Source organism: Eucalyptus grandis, chromosome 6, assembly GCF_016545825.1.
Source record: "Eucalyptus grandis isolate ANBG69807.140 chromosome 6, ASM1654582v1, whole genome shotgun sequence".
Lineage (NCBI taxonomy): Eukaryota > Viridiplantae > Streptophyta > Magnoliopsida > Myrtales > Myrtaceae > Eucalyptus > Eucalyptus grandis.
Window position 1 is genome coordinate 4347809 of NC_052617.1, and position 26904 is coordinate 4374712.

Genomic DNA, 26904 nt, shown 5'->3' on the forward strand with positions numbered 1-26904 from the left:
GATGAGTTCAAATGTGTCTAGATAAATAGCTTGATAAGATATTTGGGACTTGGGAGGATAGACTCGGGTTGGATAAAGAGAATTCTTACAAGAAAAATACGAGAAAACACAAAAACAATGCTAAAGCAACCCCATATAGTGGTTGCTTGCGATTTCCCCTCACTTTCTTGTGATCTCACATTTGAAGATACGAGACTGCGCATGGCCATCATGAGGAATTTGTCTTTAGGCAACCACCCAGTGGAGGTTGCACCCTAGGAAACATCGTTGTGATGCCTCGATTTTCCCAGGGTGCCACCACCACTACCCATGATGCCTTAGCTTCTTGGCATTCCGTTGCCCGTGATCCTCCGTGATTTCATTGTGTTGCACCACTGCGACAGTGGCAATCCCCATCACTATGGTTGCCAATGTCAATTGCAACCACCATGGTAGTGGCGGCCATAATCCCCAGGTCTATTTTTGTTTCATTCTTTTCTTTTTCTTTTCTTTTTAATTTGACTAAATTATGTTTAAATATCATTCTATGTTTATATCAAATATTTGATGATATGTGTTCATAAGGTTTTTTCATCTCATCTTATTTGATTCTCTCCAAATTCCATGCTTGACGACCAAACATTGGCTCTAAGGACAACGTTAGTGAGATCATCAGCCACCACGAGACCATTTTAGTTTGTGCACCCCTTAATAGCTAGGAAATGGATGACCGACGTTGGCAGCTAAAGCTCCGTACACAACTCTTTGTTTCTCCATATTCATGCGAAGCAGCTTCATTGCTTAGACCCGCTGGAAGGGACATCTATGCAACTCACCAGGGTCAAGCTCGTCTCGGTCAGGATAATGATGCATGCAAAAATTTATCCATAAATTATTTTTTGAGCATGTTTATTTTACGAAAAATGAATATTTCAAAAAATATTATCCTCAGAATGATTGGAAAAATATTTTAAAAGTGAGGATGGCCTTAGTGGCGACAATTGTATATAGCTAAACAATTGGTTAGCTAAAATAACCCATTTATGATTTATGATATTTACGAAGACCGATGTGCCTCTATTCTATCCGGAGCAAATTTCAATTTAAGCAGCACAAATATATTGCCTTTACGTGCATTTCCAAAACATGACATCCGGTTCACGCAAATCCTTTAAGAGGAATTTTCCTTTTTATTTATTCGACGCAACGCATCAAGTGACGATTGATAGATAGAGAGTATGGCGCTAATTATAAGAGGGGCATTCGAAATTCTAAATACAAAATAAGCCGTATGCAATGCATGACATGAAAATAGTACGACCGGTTAGTTACGTGAAGCCGACAATTTAATACAAATATGGAAAGTCGGGTGACGATCCCCCTCAGCCGCAGGATGCTCCAACTCGGCAACCTCTAGCGAATCTCCACCGTTCGATAAAAAGCCTCTTCGTCGGGGCACGAAAGGGGCAATAACGACATTTCAGGCCTCCCCTCCCCCTTTTTCCCTCCCGAGTCCCGAGCCCCAACCGTATTTAAGCGCCCCCGAATATTATAATCGCTCCTCTTCTCGCAGCAGCTTATCCCCCGAAAACGCCTTCCAGAGTGCGCACTGCGCACCCCCCCCCCCCCTACGTGTCGCAACGGCCCGCGTTGTAAGTGTTACGTGTGCACTCCACAGACGAAGCTCGCGAATTCGCGCCCGGCAACGACAACATCACCTCGCCTCCCTCCTCTCCCCTCCCCAGTCTTCCTTCTTTTTCTCGCTCGCGCGGACGAGAGCGCCGTGTCCATCTCCTCGCCGCCGCGAATCGCCGCGTCGCTCTAGGTCCCCGTCCACCTCCGACCGGAGTCTCTGCTCGGCTCGTCTCGGCTCGGCTCCGTCTTCTCCGGCCTCTTCGCGCGGTGCAGTCGGTGAGCGGCATAGCTCGGGCATTGAGATCGCCGCGATCGCACTCGTTCGTCGCCGCCGCCGTCACGTCGGTCCGGACCGGTCCCGACGCGGCCCCCCGGTTCCGCGAGGTCAGTCGAGGCCTTCAGGAATACGTACTCATTCGGTCGTCGAAGAAGATTCCTCGATCGGGGTCGTGTGTTGGCTGTTCGCGTGCTTCGCTTCGCCGGCCGTTTCCTCGTCGCCATTGTCGGTTAGGTTCGACCGCGCGGAGTCGCCGCGAGGGAGAGAGAGAGAGAGAGAGAGAGAGAGAGAGAGGGAGCGTTGAGTGTTGACTGATCTTCCGAATCTCGTGAGGCTCGTGAGAGGGTGGAAAAATGCCTCACAGGACGACTTACTTCTTCCCGAGGCAATTTCCGGACCATCAGCATCAGCATCAGCGAGGAGGGGGCGATGCATCTGCCAACAGCCAGCAGCTGTCGGATCACGAAAAGCAGAAGATTACCTCGTCCGTCCCAGCCACCACCGCCACGTCCACGGGCTTCGCGAGCATCGTCAACAACGGGGCCGTGAGGGACGGCTTTAGCGTCGAAAGCGACGGCAAGTCGCTCTCGAAGCGCGCGGTCGCGAAATATCCACCTGCATCCGATCTCTTCACGGGCGAGACGGTCGGCATCAACGGCAAGCAGCACAAGAGCAAGAGGCAACAGCTCGCGACTTTTTGCGACTGGTTCGCTGAGAGAAAAGGAGAGAAGATCAGATCTTCGTCGTCGTCTTGGCACGTGAAATCGCGGCTGTCCTCCTCCAGCGACGACTGCGACCGCGAGCCTCTGTTGCCCCCGACGCCCGCGGAGCCGGCCCCGGTTCCGATCGACGTCGCCGTCCCGGACGCTATCCGGGACCGGAGCGTCGACCGGAACTTCGACCGGCAGGTGTCCTTGTCGCGGCTGTCGAGCGGGAGTAGCTATGCGGCGAGCTTTTTCTCGGGGACGACTTTGGACGGGAATGCGTCCAGCGATGTTAAGGACTCGCTTTTGCGAACCGAGTCAACTCGGCCGAGGCGGCAGGAGGAGGAGGAGGAGGAGGGGCGTGGTAAGAAGAGCTTGGCTCAGAGAACCAGAGAGAGCTATTACCTGCAACTCACTCTGGCTAGGAGACTGACCTCGCAAGCGAGTCTCTCTATTGAGCCCGTACCTCTGCAAGCGAGCACGCAGGAGGACTGTACCAATGCAGACACCGTCTCGTATCGTCTCTGGGTATGCTTGGCCTTTGCTGTTTCCTTTTTTTTTTTACCCCCCAGAACTTGTTTAGAAGATTACGCATGTGCTTGATATGTCTTCAGTTCCAAGATAATATAAGAAACAATTTAATTGAGACAATTTTGAAACAATTTTCTCGCAACATGCTTATCAATTTGGTCTTAGGAGGGGATGGTATACATCACACCTTACTAGTCCGAGTCTTTCGTAGGAAATAAATTTCATCTTTTTACATGCACATTGTAATAAATCCGGGTCAAGGCTTCCGAAATTGAGGTCCTCCGCTTTCATTCAAGTAATTAAATGCTGGATTACTCTTCACCTGTTATTCTGTTAAAGCGCCTACGGTTTTGTTTAGACTTGGGATAAAGTTGAACAACAACTTAAATTCAATGTCGAACCTCATGATGGATATGATCTTTTGCTTGTTCCAGGTTAGTGGGTGCTTATCATATGCCGACAAAATATCTGATGGGTTCTATAACATACTGGGCATGAATCCATATCTGTGGATAATGTGCAACGACTTAGAGGAGGGAAGAAGGCTGCCATCATTGATGTCGCTCCAAGAGGTGGAACCCGGCGAGCCTTCTATGGAAGTTGTTCTTATTGATAAACGCGGGGATTCACGTCTTAAGGAGTTGGAAGATAAAGCACAAGAATTGTTTTCTGATTCAGAGAATACTTTAGTCCTGGTTAAGAGACTAGGCAAGCTCGTTGCCATCTCGATGGGGTATGTCTGAACCTTCTCCATTGCTGCCATCTAATTAAGTGATTTTGTTCATAGAAGGCAACGCTTCCTTGGAAGAGAGCATGGCACCGTCAAGATCAAGCCATTTAAAGCTTCTCTAATGTTTAGTCTGTAAAAGTCTGTTAAATTATATAGGGGAAATTTCCCAGGGGAGCAAGGTGATCTCCACAAGCGCTGGAAAGTGGTTAGCAAGAGATTGAAGGACTTCAATAAGTGTATAGTTTTTCCCATTGGTAGCCTGTCTATGGGTCTCTGTAGACATCGAGCCATCCTTTTCAAGGTAAGAAGGATACTTTATTTGTAAGTCCTACTTAAAAAGTGAACAATTCCATCGTCCTCATAGAACCTCTATGGTAGAAGTGTGTTTGCTAAAGATACTCTTCTTTATTGCTGCAAGATTGCACTAATCTTGAGCTTGACATATTGCATGAGAAAAGATTGCATTTGGCAGATCTATTAACATGGTTTTCCTAAAGCAAAATATTCAGAGGATGCTTTCTGAAATCACTGCTATAGCTTCTATGTAACAAGAACATTTTAGTTGTAACAAGTGCACTATTGTGCCATAAGAAAAAGTAGGAATGCTATGATAGCCATGTAACTACTTTTGGAAAATACTATTCACTGTACAACACAAATAGGGTTATTGAAGCTTAGACACCCTACTTGTTGATTTTTACTGCCATCAGTGATTGTTGGACAGTACAAGCCACTATGCAATTGACTTACGATGTATAGGGAGGTATTAAGTGACAGCCATGATGGTAGAACAGTTGGTTAGGATGATGGTTAGAGGCTGTTAGTGGAGTTACTTGCAGCGAGGCCCAGCGAATTAATGAATCGTTATAGGACATGCAGTTCACAATGGGTAATTTCAGGGAGAAACTCCTCTTTTCATTCTGGGGAAGTATAATCTAATTAGAAATAGTGCAATATTGTGGTTTAACTCTGCATCGGGAGTTTTAAGATATATTACTTAAACTTTTTGAGATACATCTAGACTCAATCATGACCCTTTGAATGCTTCATTGAGGTCATCACTAAGAAAAGAGATCAGAAGCATTAGTAATTTTAACGTCCTGTACTATTTAAGTGCACGATAGATGCACTATGTAGATGCTTGTATCAGTGGGAAATTGAAGATAATTTAGAGCCTCTTTACCATGGTCTCTTTTAGCTACACACTTTGGTGAAATTAAATTAAGACAAAGGTGCTCCCTCCCTCCCTCCTCCCTCTCCCTGTCTGTTTCTCACTCTACTTTTTTTATTTTGGTGCAGAGATGATTGGGCCTGGTAATTAGTTGTGAGGATATGTGTTTAACTTCACAAAAATAACAATGGCTATTGCACTTGCAGAAATTGGCGGACAACATTGGGTTACCTTGTCGGATAGCTCGAGGTTGCATGTATTGTAAGACAGATCATCAGTCATCTTGTCTTGTCAAAATTGAAGATGAAAGGCAACTATCTAGGTAATTTATCTGACTGAAAGATTCTCGATTTCTTCCTGTTAAATGGATATCGTAAGAATGACTTTCGTTTGAACTTTTAACTCATTAAAACCATTTTAGTGGTTTCCACTGTTGTCCATTGGATGATTACTTTCTTCTACATATGTCATCATTATAGTTCGTAGTTCATGGGTCGTGAACTTCTCATTAGGGTGACTTTCAATTGAGGCATTGCAAGTGTTTAAAAATTTATTTTTCAACTTTTGCCCCCATTAAAGTTTGGTTATTGTGGTTTATGTTTTTTCTTCCAGGGAATATGTGGTGGATCTTGTCGGGGAACCAGGAAATGTGCATGGTCCTGATTCTTCAATCAATGGGTACTTTTTTTCTTTGATGCCATCACCACTTGAAATTTCTCATCTGAGAGACTTTCAACAACCTTATATGGATGAAGCCTCATCATGTCAAATTTTAAGCTCTGCACGATGTGGTCTTCCTGATGATGCCCATTCAGGTATACAGTTTTGAATACCTCGAACTTACAATATCTATATTCAATGAAGGAAATCTTGAAGGATGTATGAACATGTTAGGGAAGTGGATTAGCTTTTTGTAATGTAGATAATAATTGAGAGCATCTGTGGTGAAATTTATTTAACCTGCCGGTTACTTCTCATCGATTTGATTTTGGCTTTTCTCCCTCACTGAATAACTGAATAAATTGGTCAACTAAATCAACTAAATATTTCTGCCTTTGTGATTAGTTAAACTTCAGATCTTTGTGTCTTTTTAGGGTACTAAGGTAGTTGTCCGAAAAAAAAAAAAAGGTGGGGTAGGTTGAGGGGTGAGACTTCAACCTCAGGCCTAGGGCCTGTAAAGAGTTAATCTCATCAACATGGTTAGTTCTCATCTCGCATTTCTTCTTAACTATTTCCTTTGGTTAGCATATTTCCTACACAAGCTTCTGTTTGATTTCAAATGTTTCAGTAAGTATAGAAAAACAGACGATCACTCTTCTTTCATTATCTAATGGTTGTCAGCAGGCTGAAATAGCTGTTGGTCATGATGAAATCATTCAAGTTTAAATTCTGTACTTTTCATATGCATATGAAGTCTTCAATTTGGTTCAGATAATAGCCTCATCTACCCTGACAGCATCCATCCCCCTTCTTTTCCTCTACCATGTAGGATGTGTTTGTTTTGGGGAAAACTTCCTGATAAAAGAAAATGCTTTCCGGGAAATCCTTTTCCAGGAAATGTTACCCCTTTTCTAGTTAGGGAATTTATATCCTAACTTTAAGCTCACAAATTTTCTTTGAATGTAAATGGTTTTCTGTTGATTGATTAGCAAATCATGCGTGAAAGTTTAGAAAACTATATTGTGGCAAGTTCTTTCACTCAAACAAACACGTCCTTAGATAATGAAATTTGTGATTGCATTTTCTCACCTCTGGTTCTTGCTCCTGAGGTGCTTTGTGGAGTTGTACCCTTTTATTAGTACTGTTGTTGCAGTCTTGCTTTTCAAATGGATGTTGAATGTAACAATCATAACTTGCCTAAGCAACATCTTTTGATTGATGTTAATGTCAACCCACTGCACGTTATGCATTATAAAAAGGTATGCTTGCTTTAAGAAAGGTAAAACTGCACTGTTAATCTCTTACAGGCATTTGGGAAGAAGGTGATAAAGGGAAGATGGCTTGTTCAGGAGCAGAAAGATTGGCAATGCCTTTGCAGTTAAAACATAATATAAATTGTTGCATGTATGATAATCCAGTACGATCCAGTCTCCAGTTAAACGTGTCTGAAGTTCTGGATGCTTCTACTGGAGCATCAACAATCGATTCTCCTAAGCAAGTTCAGGGAAATTATATCATGCACCAAACTTGCAAAAAAGAGATCAGTATAGCTGGAAACCAAAGTTCCAAGGACACAACCAAGCAACCTGATGTAAGTCTCTCCAATCAGTTGGAGTTGGAGGAGTTGGGGAGTAAAGGCGACTTTGCTGCAATTACTGTTCCAAGATATGTGAATCTTGAACCTTCGCTTGCAATGGATTGGCTCGAGATCTCATGGGAAGAGTTGCATATTAAGGAACGTGTTGGCGCTGGTATTGGCTCTCTTTCTTCTTGTCCACTCTGCACTTTTCGGTTACATAAATGTAGCATGAATATAAATACTTTGATTGGCTTGCAGGCTCCTTTGGGACTGTGCATCGGGCAGAGTGGCATGGATCGGTTAGCATCCTTATCTGCATATAGAGCTTTATTTCATTAAGATTATTTATAGTTGATGCTGCTAGGAGTTGCAATCCTGTGCTCAATTTTTATTCTTATTGCAATGCTGTACACAGTTATTATTCCTAAAATTCTGATTGCCTAAGAGAAGATCGCATTCTGTGATTGTTGTGCTCATAAGTTCTATAGATTTCTATTTGGTCCTTTTCCAGCAGAAGAAGTCCGTGCTTATCATATTATTTAGGTTAGAACTGCAATTGGGAAATCTAGAGTTTCAGCAAGTTTTAGGAACTTGAATTTTTCACTTAATCACTGATGATCCTGTTCTTGGAGCATGTGTGGATGCTATCCTATCAGGCCAGGACCAATGTTGTTTTCTAAAATAGAGAACTTAAGATAAATAGTACACATGACATGCTTCGTTTGCTCTGCTCTTCTTCTTCGGACACATTTGGCATGGTGCTAGAACCTTGTTCAGAGATGTTTTTGCTGGTATTGACCCCGATTTGGATGCTCAAGTGCAATTTGGAACATTCCAAAAACTTGGAGATCCAAGTACAAGAAAACAAGTAGTCTGAGACAAGATTTCTCTCTTATCTTTTTCCTTTATTTTTTTTTTTAAATTGCCAATGGACAACACTGTTTTAGGAAGAGGAACCATAACAAACCGGGCTAGTTTATGTAGGCCAAGCCCTTAGCTGGCTTCATATAGTGATTCCACTCATACAATGCAGGATGTTGCTGTCAAGGTTCTATCATTGCAGGATTTTCATGATGATCAGTTGAAGGAGTTTCTACGAGAGGTAAGTACCTTTCCGATCTGTTGTCTCACCTTAGCTTTTTTGTTGTTTAATTAATGTCTTCATGACAAACTGTCATCCTCAAGAGTATGTCTTTTTCTGTTGCTGTCGCTCTTTCTATTGCTCTCATTTTCTTCCCTTCCTTGATATTCATTTTATATTCATTCGAGAGCACATGTTCTGGTTCTGGATTTCTGAGGTCAATTAGATCCAAGGGAAAGTAAGAGTGGTATATGCTTTCTGCATATTTCGCTAACTGGGTCTACATCGCGTGGCTGTTAATATTTTTTTTCTCATGGTTCTACCTTTTGAAGTTAAAATTCTTGAATTGAAACTAACCTAGAAAAATATACATGTTTATGGTCCACATTTTGTAGGACTTTAGGACAATTCGATGTTTGTGTTCTTATGCAAATTCATTTTTGTTCTGTAGCTTTTATCCTAGTTTAAATCAAAATATTCATCTTGCACTGGTTTCACAGCTCTCTGAGTTGTCAAAGTTAAAAAAGATGCAGACATTCCAAGTTGCAATCTTGATTTGATAAATTACATCATAGAAGTTTCAGAATTGAAGATTTTCACTAACATGGAAAAAAACTAAGCATTCAAAGATCTCCGAGTATGTTGACCCAAAAAAGAAAAAGAAAAAGATCTCCGAGTATTTTAATTCCAAAAGGTGAAGTCAGTTCAAGTTGCAGTTGTAAAATTCTCGGTTATAAGGAAGTTTAAAAATTAATATTAAACTAATTACAAAAGTAAGCCATGTGGCTGCAATGGCCATTTCAAAGTGTGAGCTAGGGAGAATTGCTTGTGTTTTATTTTGGTTGTTTGAATTGCTTTATCTCTTCATTTTTACTGGTTGATGCACGTGTCTCTGAGGAATACCTGTATATGAATAATCTTACGTGCATTATGCAAAGGTTTTCTGTTCAAAATCATTATGTATGTTTTCATCATCCCTAAACTAAGATTTGTGTATCTATATCTTTTAAGGTTGCAATAATGAAACGCGTGAGGCATCCAAATGTGGTTCTTTTCATGGGAGCAGTCACAAAGAGCCCGAATCTGTCGATAGTGACAGAGTATCTTCCTAGGTAATCTATTAGGTTTTACTTATTTTGGCTTGGTACGATCCATCTTAAGGAGTCTCTGTCATTTACCATCTCATGATTCTTATGTTGCGGAGCAGGGGTAGTCTTTATCGTCTTATACACAGACCAGCTTCTGGGGAGATGCTGGATCAAAGAAGACGGTTACGAATGGCATTGGATGTGGTCTGTATTATATGTAAAATTCTTGCTTCTACTTCTATGAAGCTTTCAGGGGAAAATTAACTCACCATCACGTTTTATAACAGGCCAAGGGGTTAAATTATCTCCATAATTTGAGTCCTCCCATTGTTCACTGGGATCTAAAATCTCCAAATCTGCTGGTTGATAAAAACTGGACGGTGAAGGTAATCATCCAAATTATCATCGTACTTCTGATTTTAAAGTTCCACCTGGTGGCTTACTTCTAACCTCTTATTTGGATTTACAGGTAGCTGATTTTGGCCTGTCGAGATTTAAAGCAAACACATTTATATCATCAAAATCTGTTGCGGGAACAGTGAGTCTCTCTCTCTCTCTCTCACACATACTAACACACACACACACGCACGCAGTGCGTGCGTGCGTGCTTGGTGCACCCACGCGCATAGAGGAATGCACATAAACATGCACACACATGCTCCCACGCCCGCATCATTCACATGTTGATTTCCATTTCTGTTGCATCTATTGTCCATTTTCTATTGCCTTTAAATCTGCTAGTCATAAACATAAGAAGATCAGGGAAAGAATTCTCTTTTAGGCAGATAAACAGCCATAAGATAGTAGAAAGCATCAAGTATTGCTTGTGCTAGTAAGTGGGTTATATCAGTTGATTAAGCTGTTCCATTTGGCTGTAGCAGGAACAACAAAAATTTTAAACCATCGAAATATATATTTCAAAAGATGCAAATCCATTTCTTCATCTTCCAGAAATTGTTTAAGTTTTGACTTATGCTTCAATTACATTGAGGGTTTCTCCATTTCCCAGTGAGGAGTTAATGACTGATTCACATTGTCTGGCTTTCTCTTGTGATTGTTGTTTTTTCCCGTTTCTTCCTTGGATCATATTTTGCATGGAAAATCTTGTAGGTTGCGAATGTACTTCCTAGTGCATCAATTAGCGTGTGACCATCTTGCTTTTATTTTCAGCCCGAGTGGATGGCTCCAGAATTTCTTCGGGGTGAGCGTTCGAATGAGAAATCTGATGTTTATTCTTTTGGAGTGATTTTATGGGAACTTGTGACATTGCAACAGCCTTGGAGTGGACTCAGCCCTCCCCAGGTATTAACATAATATTTATATCCATGGACTGCCAGTTAGGTGGTTCACTCTATATCTTCTTTCCATCCATTTGTTTTGGTTATTGCAGTCTTCATTGCCACCGCTCAAAAGTTATAGGAATATAGACGTTGTGAAGCTTCTCTTTCTTAATTTGTTTAATTTCATTTTGATTGGTTTTGATGGTGCAAACCCACAGGTCGTCGGGGCTGTTGCTTTCCAGAACAGAAGACTAGCCATTCCACAGAATACCTCCCCTGTGCTGGCTTCTTTGATGGAATCTTGCTGGGCTGAGTAAGAGCTTTAAGCCTTTTGATTTTCCTTTTCCATTTTGTATAAAGAGCTCGATTTTCACTGGACTTACAGAGAGAGAGGGAGGGGGAGAGATCAATGTGGTTTTCTGTGTCTGAAAATTCTCTGTGTTAGGCAGAATGAAGCCTGCCCCTAAGAATAATAGACACTAGCACATTCTAAACTTCCTGGCTCATACATCATATGAAAATGAATATATTTGTCGGGAGGGTTAAATTTCTCATTAGAGCTTTTCTTTTTGTCCCAATGGATGCGATAAGTAAAGTGTCCCTGTTTGGTTTTTAAGATTCAACTTGCTTGATTTCAAACTTCTGTATTATACATCTGTGAATTTCTTTTGTTCATTCCCCAAGGTTGCCATTGTAAGTATAAGAGTTGTGGCTGTGGCTGCGGCTGCCTGCCACACCATGTGCTCACCATGTAATTATTCTACAAGGTCATCGGACATTCTCAGAGTGAGCTGAACTTAGCCTTGGTTTTGGACTAGGTGTAACTAGAAATACCACCTTTTTGAGTTGAGCGGAAATGGAGTCTAGATCATGGAAGGAATAAAAAATGCCAGATGATAAAAGAGGGTGAAATATAAAAGAGCAATTTGTTGAGGGACTGGATGAACGTCTTTCATAGTAGCGTGTCGGTTAATGTCCATGCCGCTTTGATTGGGGAAAATAGTGTGTGCGCTTGCGGACGTATATTATCGCTGTGGACTGCCTCTAGATGCTTTCCTGGTGCAAGAAGAGAAGAACTTTCCCAGACTGGAGCTTTATTCCTTTTCTCCTTCCCTTTCTGTTTTGTTGTCTCACAAGGCGGTTCATCTCAACATCGATGGTTGGAAACAACCAGTATTGTCTGGCTTGGAAACATCCAATAATCTCTTGGTTTCTACCTGAATTGCCTAGCTGCTAACTTTTGTTGGTCTAAACATTTGATTATTTCCTTGACAGCGATCCTGCTCAGCGCCCATCGTTTGCCAGCATTGTCAACTCGCTGAAGAAGCTGTTGAAGTCTCCGGTGCAGTTCATCCAAATGGGAAGTGGGACCACATAGAAGCTTTAAGTATTTTTTGCATCTCGAAGCTTGTTGGATCTGGGTTATGTCTAATTAGTGCAGTAACTCTGATCCTCGGCGTTTCCTGGACTCCATACATTTTGGTGGTAGGTAACTGTAAATATTTCTCCGGCCTAGCTGTTATTCAAAGTCTATCCACTACAACTGCCTCGAGGGAACAACTGCCGTACGCATTTGATTTAATCCATATGATTCTCTGGGGTTCAGCCTCTTCCCACGAGCACTGCTTCTTTTATTGCAAGCTGTACTTTAGAGTCCGGATCGATCGAGTCTGAGGTACTTCGGTCGAATTCTGGTTTTGATGATAAGCTGCTTCAGCAGATTATTGTAGTTTCGCTCGGTTTAGCAACACGGTGATTTCTGGTGGCCTGTGAGTGAGTCGTGGATGCGGTTTGCAAAGTTCGATGAACAGGAGACAGCAGAACACCTGAACACCCGATCGCCATCATATTAGCATGTGCACTTTCGAAATTGTTATAAAATTCATTTTCTTGCTCAAATAGAGCCCCGGAATTAGGGAATTTTCCACATGAAGGAAAGGCCCCAGTTTAAACCTTTTACTCAAATATTCCTGAGGTGGGCGACTTTAATCTCAATTAATGCCAGTTTTAGCTGGTTTAACGTAATTTTAGCTGGGCTCTGCACTAGAAATTGATTGATTGATATGAAATTGAAGTCTCTGTCGGTAAAGTATGAAAAAAACAAAATGGAATTTGAGTTCACAAATTGACCATCACGCGTCGGTCGGATCTTTCTTATTGCATCCTTGTTCATTTGTCTAGGGTGGCGTTCCTCTTTTTTTTTTGGGTCATAGGGCGGCGTTCCTATTGAATGGATGAGTAGCTGCGGCGATTCCCACGCGCACAATGGGATCGACCGCCAAGCTAACGACAGCACACTTTCCGGAGTTATTAAATGAAAGGTCGATATTAATAAATAAGTATATAAATACACACTTTTAAAATGGATCGATTATTATAAAAATATATATATATATATATTATATTCGAAGGACGATAGAAGGAAATTGGGCCCCACCAAGCCAAGTCCACATTACCCCAATTAAAAAAAGAAAAAAGAAAAAAGAAAAGAAAGTTCGTCCGAGCAAAGCATTGAGTCCCCCGCCTAGTCTATTGTGCCGTCTCGACAGGATCCTTCTTTGACCGCCGCCGGGGCTGGCTTTCATTCAGTTAAAGAAGAAGCGAAACGGGACGGCGATTGATTCCTTACCGTGTGGACTCTCTCTCTCTCTCGATCTCTCGATCTCGAGCGACGAACTTGACTCCCTCCATCTCGTCGCAGCAAGTCGCCGGACGAGCGAAATCGCCCCCGATCGGAGAGCGACCGCGCGAAGATGTGGTACGACATCCTCCTGCAGGCCGGCATCATGCTGGTCACCGTCTTCATGTTCCTGGCGATGCACGACATCCCCCAGCGGTTCCTCTCCAAGCTCCGCTTCCGGGGCCGCAAGGGCCTCCGCGCCAAGCAGCACTTCGTCCGCGGCGCCCAGCTCCTGGGCCAGGCCCGCTCCGCCCCCTCCCGCTCCGCCGCCTCCTCCCTCGCCAAGGACGCCGCCGCCGAGGCCGACCGGGCCATCCTGCTCGACCCCCGCGACGCCGCCTCCCACATCCTCAAGGCCCTCGCCCTCGACCTGCAGGGGTTCCGCACCTCCGCCCTCGACTCCCTCGACGTGGCCCTCTCCCCGCTGGCCTCCCGGTCGCTCAGCGATCGGGAGCGCGGGGACGCGCTGTTCCGGAGGGCCGAGCTGAAGTTCGCGCTGAGCCGTCGCGGCCGCGTCGACTCGGCCATCGACGACTTGACTGTGGCCGTGAAGCTGAGCTGCGGCGCCAAGGCGCTGTTGCTGTTGGGGCAGTGCCACGAGGCGAAGAAATCGAAGGAGGAGGCCGTGAAGGCTTACCAGGAGGCGCTCGAGATGGAGCCGACGCTCGCAGCCGCTCGAGAGGCTCTTGACCGGTTGGGCTCATAGCTCGTCTTTTTGCAACGCGTGGTTCCTTTCTGATTGACTATAATTTCTCTCTTCTGTTGGTTCTCTTCTATGTTGTAATCAAGGAGGGGCTGCACTTTGAGTCAGCGAAGTGGTTAGGTTTCGGTGTAATTGAATTGTATTGCAACGCTAATGAATGAATGAAGTTTTGCTTTTCAATGAGATTGTTCTCTTTCATAGGTGTGATTTATAGTTTCTGACAAGTATAGTTATGCTCACATGCGAGCTTGGAACTGGAAAGTTGGAGCTTTGGATTTGGATTGGTCGTTTTGTTCTATCTCCACCTCTTTTTGGCTGCCAATTATCAGTTCTCATCATGTCCGTTTCAGAAAAGCAAGACAAATTGCAGCTTGTTTCAGAGTTAAAATCCTCAACGCCTTGGCATCCTTATTGACTAAACTAAATAATTAGTGCATTGATGTAAATTTGTCTAGCAGCTTGCTCCCTGTGGTAAAAGAGCAGGGACCTGTCTGTTCTAATCCAACTCCCCAATCCCTACTCAAATTTACATGGATGATCTTAATTTCTGGAAGAAGCTTTTAGAGATGCATTGTTTCTCGTTTCACTTAATTTCGACTTGAAACGCACAATATGAATGCTTACTTGTTCTTGTACTGTTAAAAATCTCAAGGTTTGAGCTTAACCATATGAGGCCGAATTGTGCTAAGATAGGTAATTGAATTGATCGTTGTCATTTGGTTAAGACTGAAGGCAATCTCGTCATATCTTCACCAGAGGATGTGAAGAGCCACAGAAGTTGATTGGGCATGTGTAAAACATATGTGTTAAGATTGTTGAATTCACTCAATTCCACTCTCCTTCATAAGTTCATATATCCTGAGTTGCAAAATGACAAGAATATACCTTTCTGATGATTAATTAGTTATTCGAAATAAAACAAGTAGCTCTTCATTTTAGCCTGCCCAATTCCCTCAAGAAAGGTATTAAGGTAGTCCACTAATGGAGATGGAAAGGAGAGGTGCTGTGGAGCTAACAAGACATCCCACATTCACAGTTCTCTTCCCTTGCAGACGGCTAAATATCGATCAACATGTTTTACACAGCCTAAGGCACATACTCATGTGATTTCTAAGTGCGAAAAATGGAACTTGCGTTGGAATATGACATGAAAATGTCATTTTCAGCTTCTGATATTGCAGGTTGTGCAATTGTTCTTCAGCGCATAAGATCATGGACCATTCTCTGAGGTCTCAGCAGTATGGCATCTGAGTGGAAACTGTTGATCTCTTTTGTGAAATACTTTCATCGATCAGTAGGATAATCGGGGTAATAGGATACACTAATCAAATTTTTCAGGTGGTGTAATTTGTTGCCTGTTGTCTCTGTATTTTTGCTTGATTGGGTACTACTAAGTTCTTATTGGGGATGGTTTAAAGCATATTTGCTCTTTACCTCAGCACTGCCTCACTGGATAACAGCCAACTCTTTAATAATGAATCGTGGGGCATTTTGCTTTTCGATATTAGTTATATACTACTATTATCTGAAGAATTGGTCGGTGTTATGACTGCCATTGAAGTTATCTCAAATATCTGGAATAGAGAGGTATTTGTATGTTTTAATTGAAGTGGAATTGGAAGTTCACCGATGAAACTCCGACATCAGGAATAGATTAGCAGATCATATAACTTGAGACCCTCATCTTCCGGTTGATGAGTTCGAGGCTATCGTTACGCATGAAATTATTGCTTTCTCTCTCATCATGGGTGAAGCACCTACAATTTTCTGGGATATGTTTTAGCCACCTTTAGACGTTGCACGGTTGAAAACTTCCCTGCATACATTCCTTCCAGCTGCTAGCAGTCCCCTACTGCCTTTCTGGACATCGTGCAGCTTCTTTTCTATGTTACCTGCTTCTTCCTCATCCCAATATGGCTTGGAAGGAAGGCAATTTTTCTCTGCAAATCATGAGTGCTCCTGGTTCATTTTAAAGCATAAGTTAGTGGAGAACTGTTGTGTGCCTTTTGTGGCTCAATTTACATATGATACTCGATCTCCTTTTGCTTTTCCATAACTTGAAAGATGTGAAAGGTTTCTCATGATGAGAGCTGGATGACTTGCTCCAAATTTACTCCATTTCTATCATCTTAACTTCAATACTAGGAAACATTTCTTACTTTTCCTCAAGAATTTGTGAACCTCTGGGTATCTGGCACAACACTTGTCATGCTATGGAAAGAAGTTTTTGGAATGATCTGTACCACAGCATCGCAACGACACCCTGAGGAAAACACTGCAAGAGTAGCTGGAAGTTCTGGTCAATTCTTCTGCATAGCCATTGCTTATTTTATTGGCTTGGACAGTTACTGCTCATTTTACACTTGCTGGCACCCAAGCATCGTGAGTAGTTGGATAATGAATCAGTAGACAAACGACTCAAACTGCATTTTCATGGAATGTGTTGAAAGAGGAATGACATTCTCGCATTGGTTCCTTCTGTTTTGGGTCCCCAGACAGCTTCAATGGCTAATTTTGAGTTGCTTTCTATGAAGATGTGTTGGTTCTGAAGTTTAAAACATCATGTGCGGAAAAAAAAATGGTGAAAAAGAGCTCTTCCATTACCAGAGTAGAATTGCTTGCTGTTATTATTCGAGGAGGGTTCGATTGTTGAAGGATAGTTTGGACTTTCGTCCGTCAACTTACTTCGGTTCTTTTGTCATAGTGAATTTTAACTCCCAAGGAGTGGACGTACGCGCCTAAATTTGGGTCGGTCGCCTGCCCTTTGTAGTTGTTGCATTCCATTGCCTTCATTTATCAAATATCTTGTTGCCACCCAATTTTGCCCTCCTGTTCAATCGCTTTAATCGAGGTGACGATTTGTATGTACAAGTTGGAGTGGTGTCTGGCACATTGACTGGTTAGCCGTTTTGTGAAGTTACGAAATTATTCATTGTTAAATCCAGCAACGGCGGCATTCCCTGATTCAAGGCACAGAACTACCAACACTCACCAGGGGAGAGATGTCGGCCCTCTTCATTAATCTTGTAGTCATGAGCTATCATCCATCTACATTTCTTTGATAGCAAACAATTATCTATCACCAAGACTACCGCACAATGTGCTGTAATCTTTCTCCCCTTACAAATGTTTGAATTGTTAAATTTCGTCACTGAACACACCCAAGCGTAGAAATGAGTTATATCGAGGGAATGAATGTCTGATAAGAAGGTGAATGGCCAAAAAGGAAACTAAGAAGGTACGTTTGTATAACAAATGCAAAGTCCCCATGAGTTCCAGTAAAGAACAAAGAGATCCGCAGATGTACTAGCCGTATAGAAAAGAAGGCAAAAGCAAGAACCTCAGGAACTGTGAGTAAATTCAGATTTGATGCAAATTCTGACCATCCAGAAACTGTAGCTTCGGCAGAATCTTCAGCAAAAATGACTTGAACTTTTCATTGGTGACCGCATTTCCTACAATATCTAATTGTGTCAACTCCAAACTTTTGAACACCATAAAAGCTTCCCAATAGTTTGTCACATCGGCATCTTCAGGGGGAAAAACATCATCACTCCAGATAATTTCTCCATTATGGGACAGAGGAGAAGCAGAGCACGAGTAGCGTGTGGTGTCTATAGAATGTAACCCTATCTCATTGTGAGAAATATTCAGCACCTTCAAGGATCGCAGATATCTCAAAGGGTCCAACGAAGTGAAACTCCGCAGTTTGTTTCTTCCCAGGTTCAAGCAACGAAGAAGCTGCAAAGCCTCCATTCCTGAAACAGAACCAGTGCAAAGCTTACTCTTTATTTTATTCTTTTTCCACTTAGATAAGATAAAGAAACCTGAATAGCCCAAACGATTTGAATTTTTGAACAACATTTTGACCCAGTTTAACCTAAGCACAGGTACTGGCTCAGTAGTTAACTCACGTGCCGAGTAAAGTGATGAACCACTGATTTGATGGGCAGAGAACTGTAAACAAAATGAACACACTCACCCTGGCTCATGTAGATGGGAAAAGACAAGCAAGGGAAATGTTAGCTTCACCCCAAAAAAAAAAAAAAAGAAAAAAAAAAAAAAAAGAAGAGAATAGAAAAGAAAAAGGTCAAAAAAGAAACTATAATATCTCACCTTCAATTGAATGAAGTTCGTTGTCACTAAGGTCTAGCAATTGAACCCATAACAGTTTATCAAATGATCCCATTCGAGATATTGACTGATTATTCAGACGTAGACATATGGGTCCATAAGCACTGGGCGAAGTGATGCCTCTGTAGCAAAAGCAGTACCTCAACAGCGTCTCCCTGCTGGAAAGCAGCTGCAGTATCACGTACAGAATTATAAAAATGTTAATCTCTTAGCTCATTTTATTCTCATTCACAGTAGCACAGAACAATGGGGTAATCCTCAGTTACAGTCAAACATCAGTCTCATTGAAACTTGTGCACACCTCCCAAATGCCATTGCAAATTTCATATCATGTGAAAAAATTGAAATTTATTGCCTAATAATGTGCAAACAACAGCAGCCCTTCACAATATCTCATAAATATGATATATTCTTGGGAAACACCAATTCATATGCCAGAAACAAGCTATACCCACCTTGGTTACACTTGAATAAGCATGAGAATCCAAATAGTTGACAGGAGAAACTTTATCTCTTAGACTATAATAAATACCAACGAACTCCAGCTTCTTGCCTTTTGACTTTTGCAATGAACTATCAGATAAGCAATGAGGCAATGACAGACACAAAAGTAGGTCATCCTTTCAAAACAACAGTCATTTCAAAGATACAAATGCATGTGCAGCCTCCCATTACTGAGAATGAAAAGACATGCTTTTCCTGGAAGATCTAATTCAAAGAAAGTGTAAATTACCTGTTGCAACAAAACTAAGCTTCTCTCATCCTTATAGTATTGATAGTGAGATGGATCCAATTTCATCAGCTCACTGTATAACCCAAGAACTTCTTCAGCATGAACAGTTTTCGTAGCATATGGAGATGACATTGCATCATGAGCCATCAACAATCTTGCCAGTGTGATTTTCCCAATTTTGCTGAAAAATGGAATAAGCATAATAGACAGATCATTAGTTAACCAGAGTTAGTCTGATCAGAGTTATAATTTTCCAGCTTTGGGATCAGGTTTACCTATCTGAGATGGCCAACAAGTTTCTAATTTGACTTATCTCTTCAGCTATAGTTCCAATCTGCCAATCTGAAGTTGTTGGCTCATACTTGTTGTCCACTGTAATTCCATCATAACAAAGACATGGAATGGCGACTTGCAAATGCGTTTCACAAGCACAAAACTTGTCCTCCTCCCATGCCACTTTCTCATCTTTAGAAGATTGGGTTTCCAATGGCTTTACACTTACTGTAAATGATAAATCAAAAGGAATACTAAGCTGTAGACCATTTGATGACATGATGCCCTGATGATGTCCAAGCTTGATCTCAACAGTATAGGGTGCTGAAGAATGATGATCTACACCAGATAAATCAAGATATCCTACCCAAACTTTAGAAACCGGGGAATTCTGGAGTGACAATGGCTTCCATGTAACATCTTCATTCTGAACAAATGTAGATTGAATGGTAACTGTTGACGAGTTTACACCTTCAACATTCTGATTGAAATACAGGACAACAGGAAATCTTTCTAAAGCAACAGTAAACTCAGAGAATGAAGACAAAGGATGATCAGCAAACGACACATTTCTTGACACAACGAGATCGAATCCAGGAACAGGCCAAGAAGATACGAGCAAAGGAGCCTTGACTTTGAATGTTTGATCAAGAAGCCAAAGATGGTAAAACCAACCGCTTTGATCATCAGGGTCAGTATATAACGCATTGAGTACAAACTCATACTCCTTGCTTATGACATCTTGAGAAGATGACTCTTGTTCCTTTTTCTTCAGTATCTCTGACAACAGCATACTGCAAAAATCTCTTACCAGGTGAGAGATGAGGTCATGAGTTTGAAAAAATGCAATTAAAATCAACTTGCAATTGTATTTCTCTCTCTAATTTGCATAAAAGGCAGAGAAAATTTCACATGGTAGATGCACAGCAAGAAGAATAAACTGAGGGGTTAATTTTGAGGATCACATGTTTAAATAAATAAATAAAGACGACCCTAATTAGTTGACATTCTTATAATTACCTAACTCATATGAAGTGCAAGGGAGTGACATGGTCCCTATCACAAAAGAAACGAATTCCTCAGAATTTTGGAGAAATAGTCAGCTAAAACAAGTGATCCCACCATTCATTATATTATAATTCCAGTAAAAGTCCATTATAAGTTCATAAATGACCTTCCTAGCAGTGTAATTGACAACAGTCAACATATGCTGCACGGAGACCGTACAAGCTTACCTACGATTATGCCAAGCAGAGTAATTACTGAAATTGTTTCCTATCAAATCTTCTGTGTACTGCAGCTCATCCTCCACGGATCTGCCCAGCAGTGCTGCCACAAATCTGGCAATAAATTTCGAAAGAAGAGACAATAAGAGCGATGCACTTATCGTGATTTACATATCCTGCAGAATGAAATTTGCCACCTCCTGTAATTCCACGCGTGGAAATTCCGAGGATCGGCCTTCTGAAACCGATCCAAAAGCCGTAATTCATGATCTAAAGACGAGTGGCCTTTGCTCAACACCCATGTTCGATGATACCACGCTCCATAAGATTTAAAGTTCTGTCTCAGCGCATTCTCGACCTACAAAAAATAATTCATACACATCCAAGTCATGCGCTGTCAAGGCATACCTGCAACTGTACCATAATCTGATGAAAGCTAAAGAGGCTTGGTATACGTAGACTCCGCTCCTAGAGCTAGCAAGAGAAGACAATCTCATTGAAGATTGAGTAAGAGCCAAATTCTGCATTCCCGATTCCTAACAGCAGGCAAAACTCACAACCTCAAACGAACCCACATCGCATTCAAGAGGAGGAGAACCGGAAATCCACTAATCGCTAAAGCATTATCCCGCGAATTAATCTCAAAATGCGAAATTTTGAGGCATCAACCTGAGTCTCGAAGCAGCAAAGAAAAGCCCAGATGCGGGACAAGCAGCAGGACCAACTTCGGATCCTCTCGAAACATCCTAGAAAAGCTTAGAACAGCAGAGAACGCACCACTTTGAGTTCTTCGTCGAAGATGGATTTCACGTATTCCGGCGACGATCCGGACTCCCCGACGCGGTGCTCCACCGCGAGCTTCCTGTAATTCCAAGCGGTGTAGTACTCGGGGTTGATCTCCAGGAGCTTGGCGCTGGCGTCGAGCGCCTCCTCCGTGTATCTGCCACAGCAACATCGCATCACCAATCGATCGATTCCGAGGAAAAAAAACCCTAATCGCGCGACGGTTTCGATCTCGCAAGTGGAAAATGAGAATTCAGCGAGGGAGAGAGAGAAGAAGAAGAAGAGTACATGCGGCTGTGGTGATACGAGAGGAACTGGGATTGAAGGGCCCGCAGCTTCTGAGCTTTGGCGGCGGACGCCGCCGCGTCCTCCGGCTTCGGCGCCGTCCGAGGCCGGCCGTGCATCTTTTCCGGCGGGCGGCGAGACGACGACGGCGGCGGCGGGAAATGTGAACGGAGAGAGGATTAAGGAAGCTGTTGGAACTTGAATCCGAGTGTCTTCTGACCGGACCCGTAAAAAATGGGTCCATTTATTGAATAATCCCAAAACATTTAAATGAATTATGCTAAATTTCGTGGATCTATATAATAGATTTACGAAATAAAGATGCTTTATAAACTCATTTATAACCTATTAAACCCATTTCAATTTAATACTTGAACTTCTTCGGTAGCTCTATATAAGTTACTTCGCGCCCTCATGGGCTTGATCACCTCTATTCTCGTCTAGTGTTGCCTCTCAACCGATCTCTTCTCCACCCGGCGCCACCGCCATCACTATCGGGGTGAATGCAGCCACGAACAAGCTAACTCGTCTTGTAGGTATTCCAAGGGTGAGGTCGGAGATCTCTTTGTCATACAAATAACTAAAAATGAAACAACTCAAAAGGGAAATTGGCCAGGTCTCGAATAAATCCTAAAAAGAACTTTGAGATAGTGATAAATGTTCTAATGTATGCAAGATATATTAGAAGCTTCTAAAAGTCGAGGAATTTGTTTTGATAGGTAAGTTCTTGGACTGAATAAGACCTCCAACCGCTCATCCCAAATTTCATGAAACTGCATCTAAACCCACCAAAAAAAGAAGAAAGTATTCTATTCCTATACCCATGGAGGTAGCTCTTTGCTTGGACATTCACATATTCGAACAGATAATCATGGCAGACGGGACTCAACAATCTTCCCAATTTTTCTTTCATGTCTGCAAAGATGCACCTCTGCTTCCAACTCCATTTCAAGAAATACCCCCCTTTGAGTTCAGTCACGTAACTCATGCGCGGCATAGACTAGCCCAAGCATTTCTTTCGCACGAATGTGAACTCCCAAATCTTATATCAAGTAATGAGTACCGAGAAGCTGCAGCAAGTGCAAAAAGTCCGGAAGCGCTAAAGCAAGTGCAATTTCCGAGGAGGTCCTCTCAAATCGATCCAATAAAATCAGTGTCTTGATGAAGAGATGATTGAGCTGATGCAGTATAACGACGGGTTCTGCTCCACCCTGAATAGGATATCCCAGGGTGTCTTCTCCCCACAAGCCATTTACAGGCAAGTGAGTGAGGGGAAGAAACACAGGATAGGATCCCCAAGGGAAACCCCGGCCAACTCGAAAGAGTGGGGACCCCCTCTGATCCCCGTGATTAGGGGTGATCGGGTCCAGGGTGGGTAGGGTCTAGACCTGGACCCCCGTTCCCGACCCCCGTTATAACCTAGGTTCTCTTTTTTTGGACCCCCGTTCCCTACCCCGTTTGCATTAGACCCTGTTCCCGCCCACCCCGTTTTTCCGGTCCGGAACAGGTTAACCCCGTTTATATTGGAACCTGTTTTGCAAAATTTTTCTGAACGTGCACATTTCACATCTTGCTAGTAAACCATGAAGGTGTTTCTTCAGCATTCTAATTTGATTGCAAGAATCAAATGTAAGCTCAGAACAATCTCTGATCTAGAGATAGACAATGAATACTCCAAAATGATATGGATCCTCGCTAGTGAAGGATAGATCTATCGAAATCACGACATATCAAGTAAAACAAATGGTGCCTAATGTATCCTGACCTCTGAGGGCAAACTTAGGGAACCAGTAAACTCTTAGTCATAGAGCTTAATAACCCGTGTTCTCTGACTACCGGTCAATCTTTGCTAATCTATTTCTCCAAAGAACATCTGATTGAAAGAGTTCTTTTCAGGGTCCTATTTCAGTGGCAAGATTGAATCGGATGCTTAGAACAACTCCAATCCAAAGGACAATGAACACTCCGATATGCGGATAAAATGAAGTATCCAAATATGCGGATAAAATGAAGTATCCAAACAAAGAACAATCTTTGAAGTCAAATTTTCTAGGATATAAAACACCAATGTCAGGCAACATAACACTGATTTCTCTTCTGATAACCTCAATCTTAGCAAAACAATTAACGATAAATCAGGCTGACAAAGCCAACCACAACCCACTTGCCCTCCTTGACTTGATGTTAACAGCAACAGAAACAGCAGCAAGAACAAGAACATGGTTACCCCTGTTAATATTGGAACCTGGTTTGCAAAATTTTTCTGAACATGCACATTTCACATCTTGCTAGTAAACCATGAATCTCTGTCTTAACATCTCATCCTGCAGCCAAACCATGACAAGATTTCAAAGGTATAAATTTTGCATGGCCAGAAAAATAATGGTTAAAAATTCATCCAACATACTTTCTATGCCAACCACAGAGGACTTTGAATTAAGAATGCTAAAGAACTAGATTTCTCATAAATACACAATTTCAAATCCTACCAAAAGAAGAAACCACGATGTTAAAAAAAGCAAGATCAAGACACGGCTAAATGGAAACAAGATCCCGACATATTGTGCGAATTCGACTCCCTAACATGTTCCGTTTTGCTGGCCTCTGTATATATTCTAACTCGGTCGAATGTTGGGACAAATACAGGAGACTGCAATTTTTTCTAATTAAGAAAAGAATCTTTTTATATTGCCATTTCTGCTTGTGTTTGCCCTATTTATCTTCTGTTACAAGTACAGAGCTTTTCTTCTTTTTACTTGACTCCTGTGATGTGCTCATCATGCTCCTGTTGGTTTATTTAGAGTGACATAGTGGCAAAGATTAAAGAAGAGGCTTCTTTACTTAGACATACAAACGAATACCTGTGTAAACAAGTGGAAGGTTTACAAATGAGTCGGTTAAATGAAGTCGAGGAATTAGCCTATTTGAGATGGGTAAATTCCTGTCTACGAAACGAGCTACGCAACACTAGGGGAGAGATTAATTCTGATAGAGCATCAAGTCCAGACTCCGGTGAAACAAATAACGATTCTATTAGCTCATTATCATGTCAAAGCAGCGAGTCTATAGAGTACAGTAATGCCAGAAGGGCGAGTCTAATAAAAAAGTTGAAGAAATGGCCTCTTACCAGTGAGGAGTCGACCCCAGTGTCGAGCGCGATGGAGTCGCTGGTGGTCTTCATGGTGAAATCATACTTCCAGGCGCCGTTTGTGGCGAGGGTGCTGATCAGGGCGTTGCTCGTCTTCAGGGACCCGATCGGGGTGTAGTCCACCACCGCGTGGTACAGCAGGAGCGACACGAGCTCACGTTGGGTGCGAACACCGTCAAGCCCTTGTCCAGCACCGAATGGTGCGTCTTGATGACGCCGCTCGAGACGAGGAGCGCCGTCACGTTTGTGTCCGAGGCCGACGGCGCCGGGGTGGCGAGGATGGCCGGGACCAGGTGGGCGAGCGGAGGTAGCATCGGCAACGCAGCGCTCGGATGGATCGGCGGGTGAGAGGCTGAGAGCGACGAGCGGCGTGAGAGTGAAGACTAAAGATACAGAGAAACGACTAGGGTTTTGTCTTTCGGAATTTTTGGGCCCAAAAACCGGTTCTCAAACCGGTTCCCGAACCGGTCCGGTCGATCCGGTTCCCGGGTGGGTATTCCCTCGGAACCGGTTCCCGGACCGGTTCAAACAGGGTCTGAACTTTGGGAACCGGTTCCCGGACCGGTTTCAACCGGAACCGGTTCCCGACCCTGTTTTCCGGGTGGGCCGAACCGGGAACCGGGTTGACCTGGTCCGGTTGCACACCCCTACCCGTGATGCCCTTTTCTTAGTGTGCTAGGCTGGATACAGGGAAATGACGAGGCCAGCTCCTGGCAAAGGAGTTGGTTGGCCGGCCGCAGTGTCTTGATGAAGAGATGATTGAGCTGATGTTGTATAACGACGGGGTTCCTTGCCCTGCAAATGTAAGCTCTCAAAGGCATCTCCGCATTTCATCCCCCGAAGTTCCACATTATCTAAAAACATATCAAGTGCAAAAGGGAAAAATATTTAATCCAAGCCCCTACTCTACTAAGGGAGGCAAGCTAAGTTGATTCTGCAGTTGCCTAAACAGAACCATTCTGCAGAAAGTAAACTCCCTGCATGATTCATGCTTCAGAATATGAGCTTAAAACCAACAGAAGGCACTCACAGAGGTTCCATTCTCTTACTCAACCTATTAAAATGATCAATCGAAAGATATTTAATCATTTGTTGTTCTTAGATGTACCTAAAAGACTTCCATGATAAAGGTCGTAACAACTTTCCAAAAGTGCAGCTAACGAGGGCAAGTACCATGCTGGTGTAACATCCTGAGGTCTCAAAACATAATGTTGCGAGGAATTATCCAAGATAATTGGGCAAGTTTGGAAACGTCTAAGGATCTTTCTTGATTACTCTAGAAATATTCTTAATGATAATATGGGAAATGTACACAAGGGTATTCTTTAGGGTTAAAACGGGAAATATACTTGCATTCTAGAGATTTCTTATCAATCTCTATTGTCAGATTGAGTTGGAGATGAACGGTTGTAATCAGAGAAGTTTTTTTTTGGTATAAATAGGGTGGCTCCCTCCTTTGTATTCATTCAGAACTATAAGCAAATCCGATTCCCCCGAAAGTTGAACAAGTTGTAAAGTTAGTTTGTTTGCAACAAATAAGGGTTTGAAATGTCATCATTTTTTCAAATAAGGGTCCTAATGAACATTGTTTTAAATAACCATTTAAATGTCCTTATTGTTTGAAATAAAAGTTCGAAGTGGATTTTATTTCTAATAAGGGCATAAAATGGTCATATTATTCTCAAAAAAGGCTTAACCTCATCGGTTGGTCAATAACATTTTCGTCATGAAATTTTTTTTTATGTTCTTTCCTTTTATCTTTCTTTCTTTTTCTTTTTTCCTTTTTATGAAAAACACAAACTAAAAAAAAAAGGCTAAATTTTTAAAAAGATAATAATAATAATAATAATAATAATAATAATAATAATAATAATAACCTATATGGGAGGGCTGGGACCACCCTTCCGCTTGTGGCCTATGCCCCACTAGCAATGGGCCAGTGGCCACAGGCGAGGGAGGACATCCCTTCTCATTTGTATTTGTTTTTTTTTTTTTAAAGATTTTTTTAATCTTTTTTGAGTTTCTTCTTTTTAAAAAGAATGAAAAAGGAAAGAAAAAGAAAGAAAGTAAAGGACGAAAATGCCCTTGACTAGCCAATGAGGTTAGGTCATTCTTTGAAACCAATATGGCCACTTTGGACTCTTACTTGAAATAAGGTTCTTTTCAAGCCCTTATTTTAAATATAAAAAAATAAAGTCCTAGCCCTTTTTTCAAAGAATATTCA

The 26904-nt window shown here is 42.2% G+C and overlaps 4 protein-coding genes across 4 annotated transcripts; 2 read left to right on the forward strand and 2 right to left on the reverse strand.

The window, feature by feature from the left end:
• The first annotated feature begins 1568 nt into the window (after positions 1-1568).
• On the forward strand, positions 1569-12334 carry LOC104448033 (serine/threonine-protein kinase CTR1). Its single transcript, XM_010061804.3, has 15 exons — positions 1569-3123; positions 3561-3859; positions 4013-4157; positions 5234-5349; positions 5640-5842; positions 6995-7438; positions 7525-7565; positions 8300-8368; positions 9359-9459; positions 9555-9639; positions 9723-9821; positions 9905-9973; positions 10606-10737; positions 10934-11028; positions 11991-12334. The coding sequence occupies exons 1-15, from the start codon at positions 2245-2247 to the stop codon at positions 12091-12093; spliced, it is 2880 nt and encodes a 959-aa protein (XP_010060106.2). The 5' UTR covers positions 1569-2244; the 3' UTR covers positions 12094-12334.
• A 1134-nt stretch (positions 12335-13468) lies between these two features.
• LOC120294938 lies at positions 13469-14101 on the forward strand. The gene has a single exon (XM_039316041.1). The coding sequence runs from the start codon at positions 13469-13471 to the stop codon at positions 14099-14101; it is 633 nt and encodes a 210-aa protein (XP_039171975.1).
• A 3210-nt stretch (positions 14102-17311) lies between these two features.
• LOC104448031 (geranylgeranyl transferase type-2 subunit alpha 1) lies at positions 17312-21738 on the reverse strand. The gene is made up of 8 exons (XM_010061802.3): positions 21536-21738; positions 21242-21404; positions 20662-20822; positions 20474-20578; positions 19241-20032; positions 18966-19146; positions 18215-18401; positions 17312-17856 (listed from the first exon to the last, which is right to left on the reverse strand). The coding sequence occupies exons 1-8, from the start codon at positions 21649-21651 to the stop codon at positions 17459-17461; spliced, it is 2103 nt and encodes a 700-aa protein (XP_010060104.2). The 5' UTR covers positions 21652-21738; the 3' UTR covers positions 17312-17458.
• A 1771-nt stretch (positions 21739-23509) lies between these two features.
• Positions 23510-25501, reverse strand: LOC104451221. Its single transcript, XM_039314223.1, has 3 exons — positions 25369-25501; positions 24660-25063; positions 23510-23856 (listed from the first exon to the last, which is right to left on the reverse strand). The coding sequence occupies exons 1-3, from the start codon at positions 25499-25501 to the stop codon at positions 23821-23823; spliced, it is 573 nt and encodes a 190-aa protein (XP_039170157.1). The 3' UTR covers positions 23510-23820.
• Positions 25502-26904: the final 1403 nt, after the last annotated feature.

What these genes read in the sequence shown, in the direction of transcription:
- LOC104448033 (XM_010061804.3), top strand. Translation starts at nt 2,245, where the DNA reads ATGCCTCACAGGACGACTTACTTCTTCCCGAGGCAATTTCCGGACCAT. An exon ending in CTCGTTGCCATCTCGATGGG is followed by an intron (nt 3,860 to 4,012) that starts GTATGTCTGAAC and finishes TAAATTATATAG; the next exon opens with GGGAAATTTCCCAGGGGAGC. An exon ending in ATAAAAACTGGACGGTGAAG is followed by an intron (nt 9,822 to 9,904) that starts GTAATCATCCAA and finishes TTGGATTTACAG; the next exon opens with GTAGCTGATTTTGGCCTGTC.
- LOC120294938 (XM_039316041.1), top strand. Translation starts at nt 13,469, where the DNA reads ATGTGGTACGACATCCTCCTGCAGGCCGGCATCATGCTGGTCACCGTC.
- LOC104448031 (XM_010061802.3), bottom strand. Translation starts at nt 21,651, where the DNA reads ATGCACGGCCGGCCTCGGACGGCGCCGAAGCCGGAGGACGCGGCGGCG. An exon ending in TTGTTGGCCATCTCAGATAG is followed by an intron (nt 19,147 to 19,240) that starts GTAAACCTGATC and finishes TCCATTTTTCAG; the next exon opens with CAAAATTGGGAAAATCACAC. An exon ending in CGAACTTCATTCAATTGAAG is followed by an intron (nt 17,857 to 18,214) that starts GTGAGATATTAT and finishes GTTCTGTTTCAG; the next exon opens with GAATGGAGGCTTTGCAGCTT.
- LOC104451221 (XM_039314223.1), bottom strand. Translation starts at nt 25,501, where the DNA reads ATGCCTTTGAGAGCTTACATTTGCAGGGCAAGGAACCCCGTCGTTATA. An exon ending in GCTGGCCTCGTCATTTCCCT is followed by an intron (nt 25,064 to 25,368) that starts GTATCCAGCCTA and finishes CTGTATCTTTAG; the next exon opens with TCTTCACTCTCACGCCGCTC. An exon ending in CTGGGGTCGACTCCTCACTG is followed by an intron (nt 23,857 to 24,659) that starts GTAAGAGGCCAT and finishes GTTTGGCTGCAG; the next exon opens with GATGAGATGTTAAGACAGAG.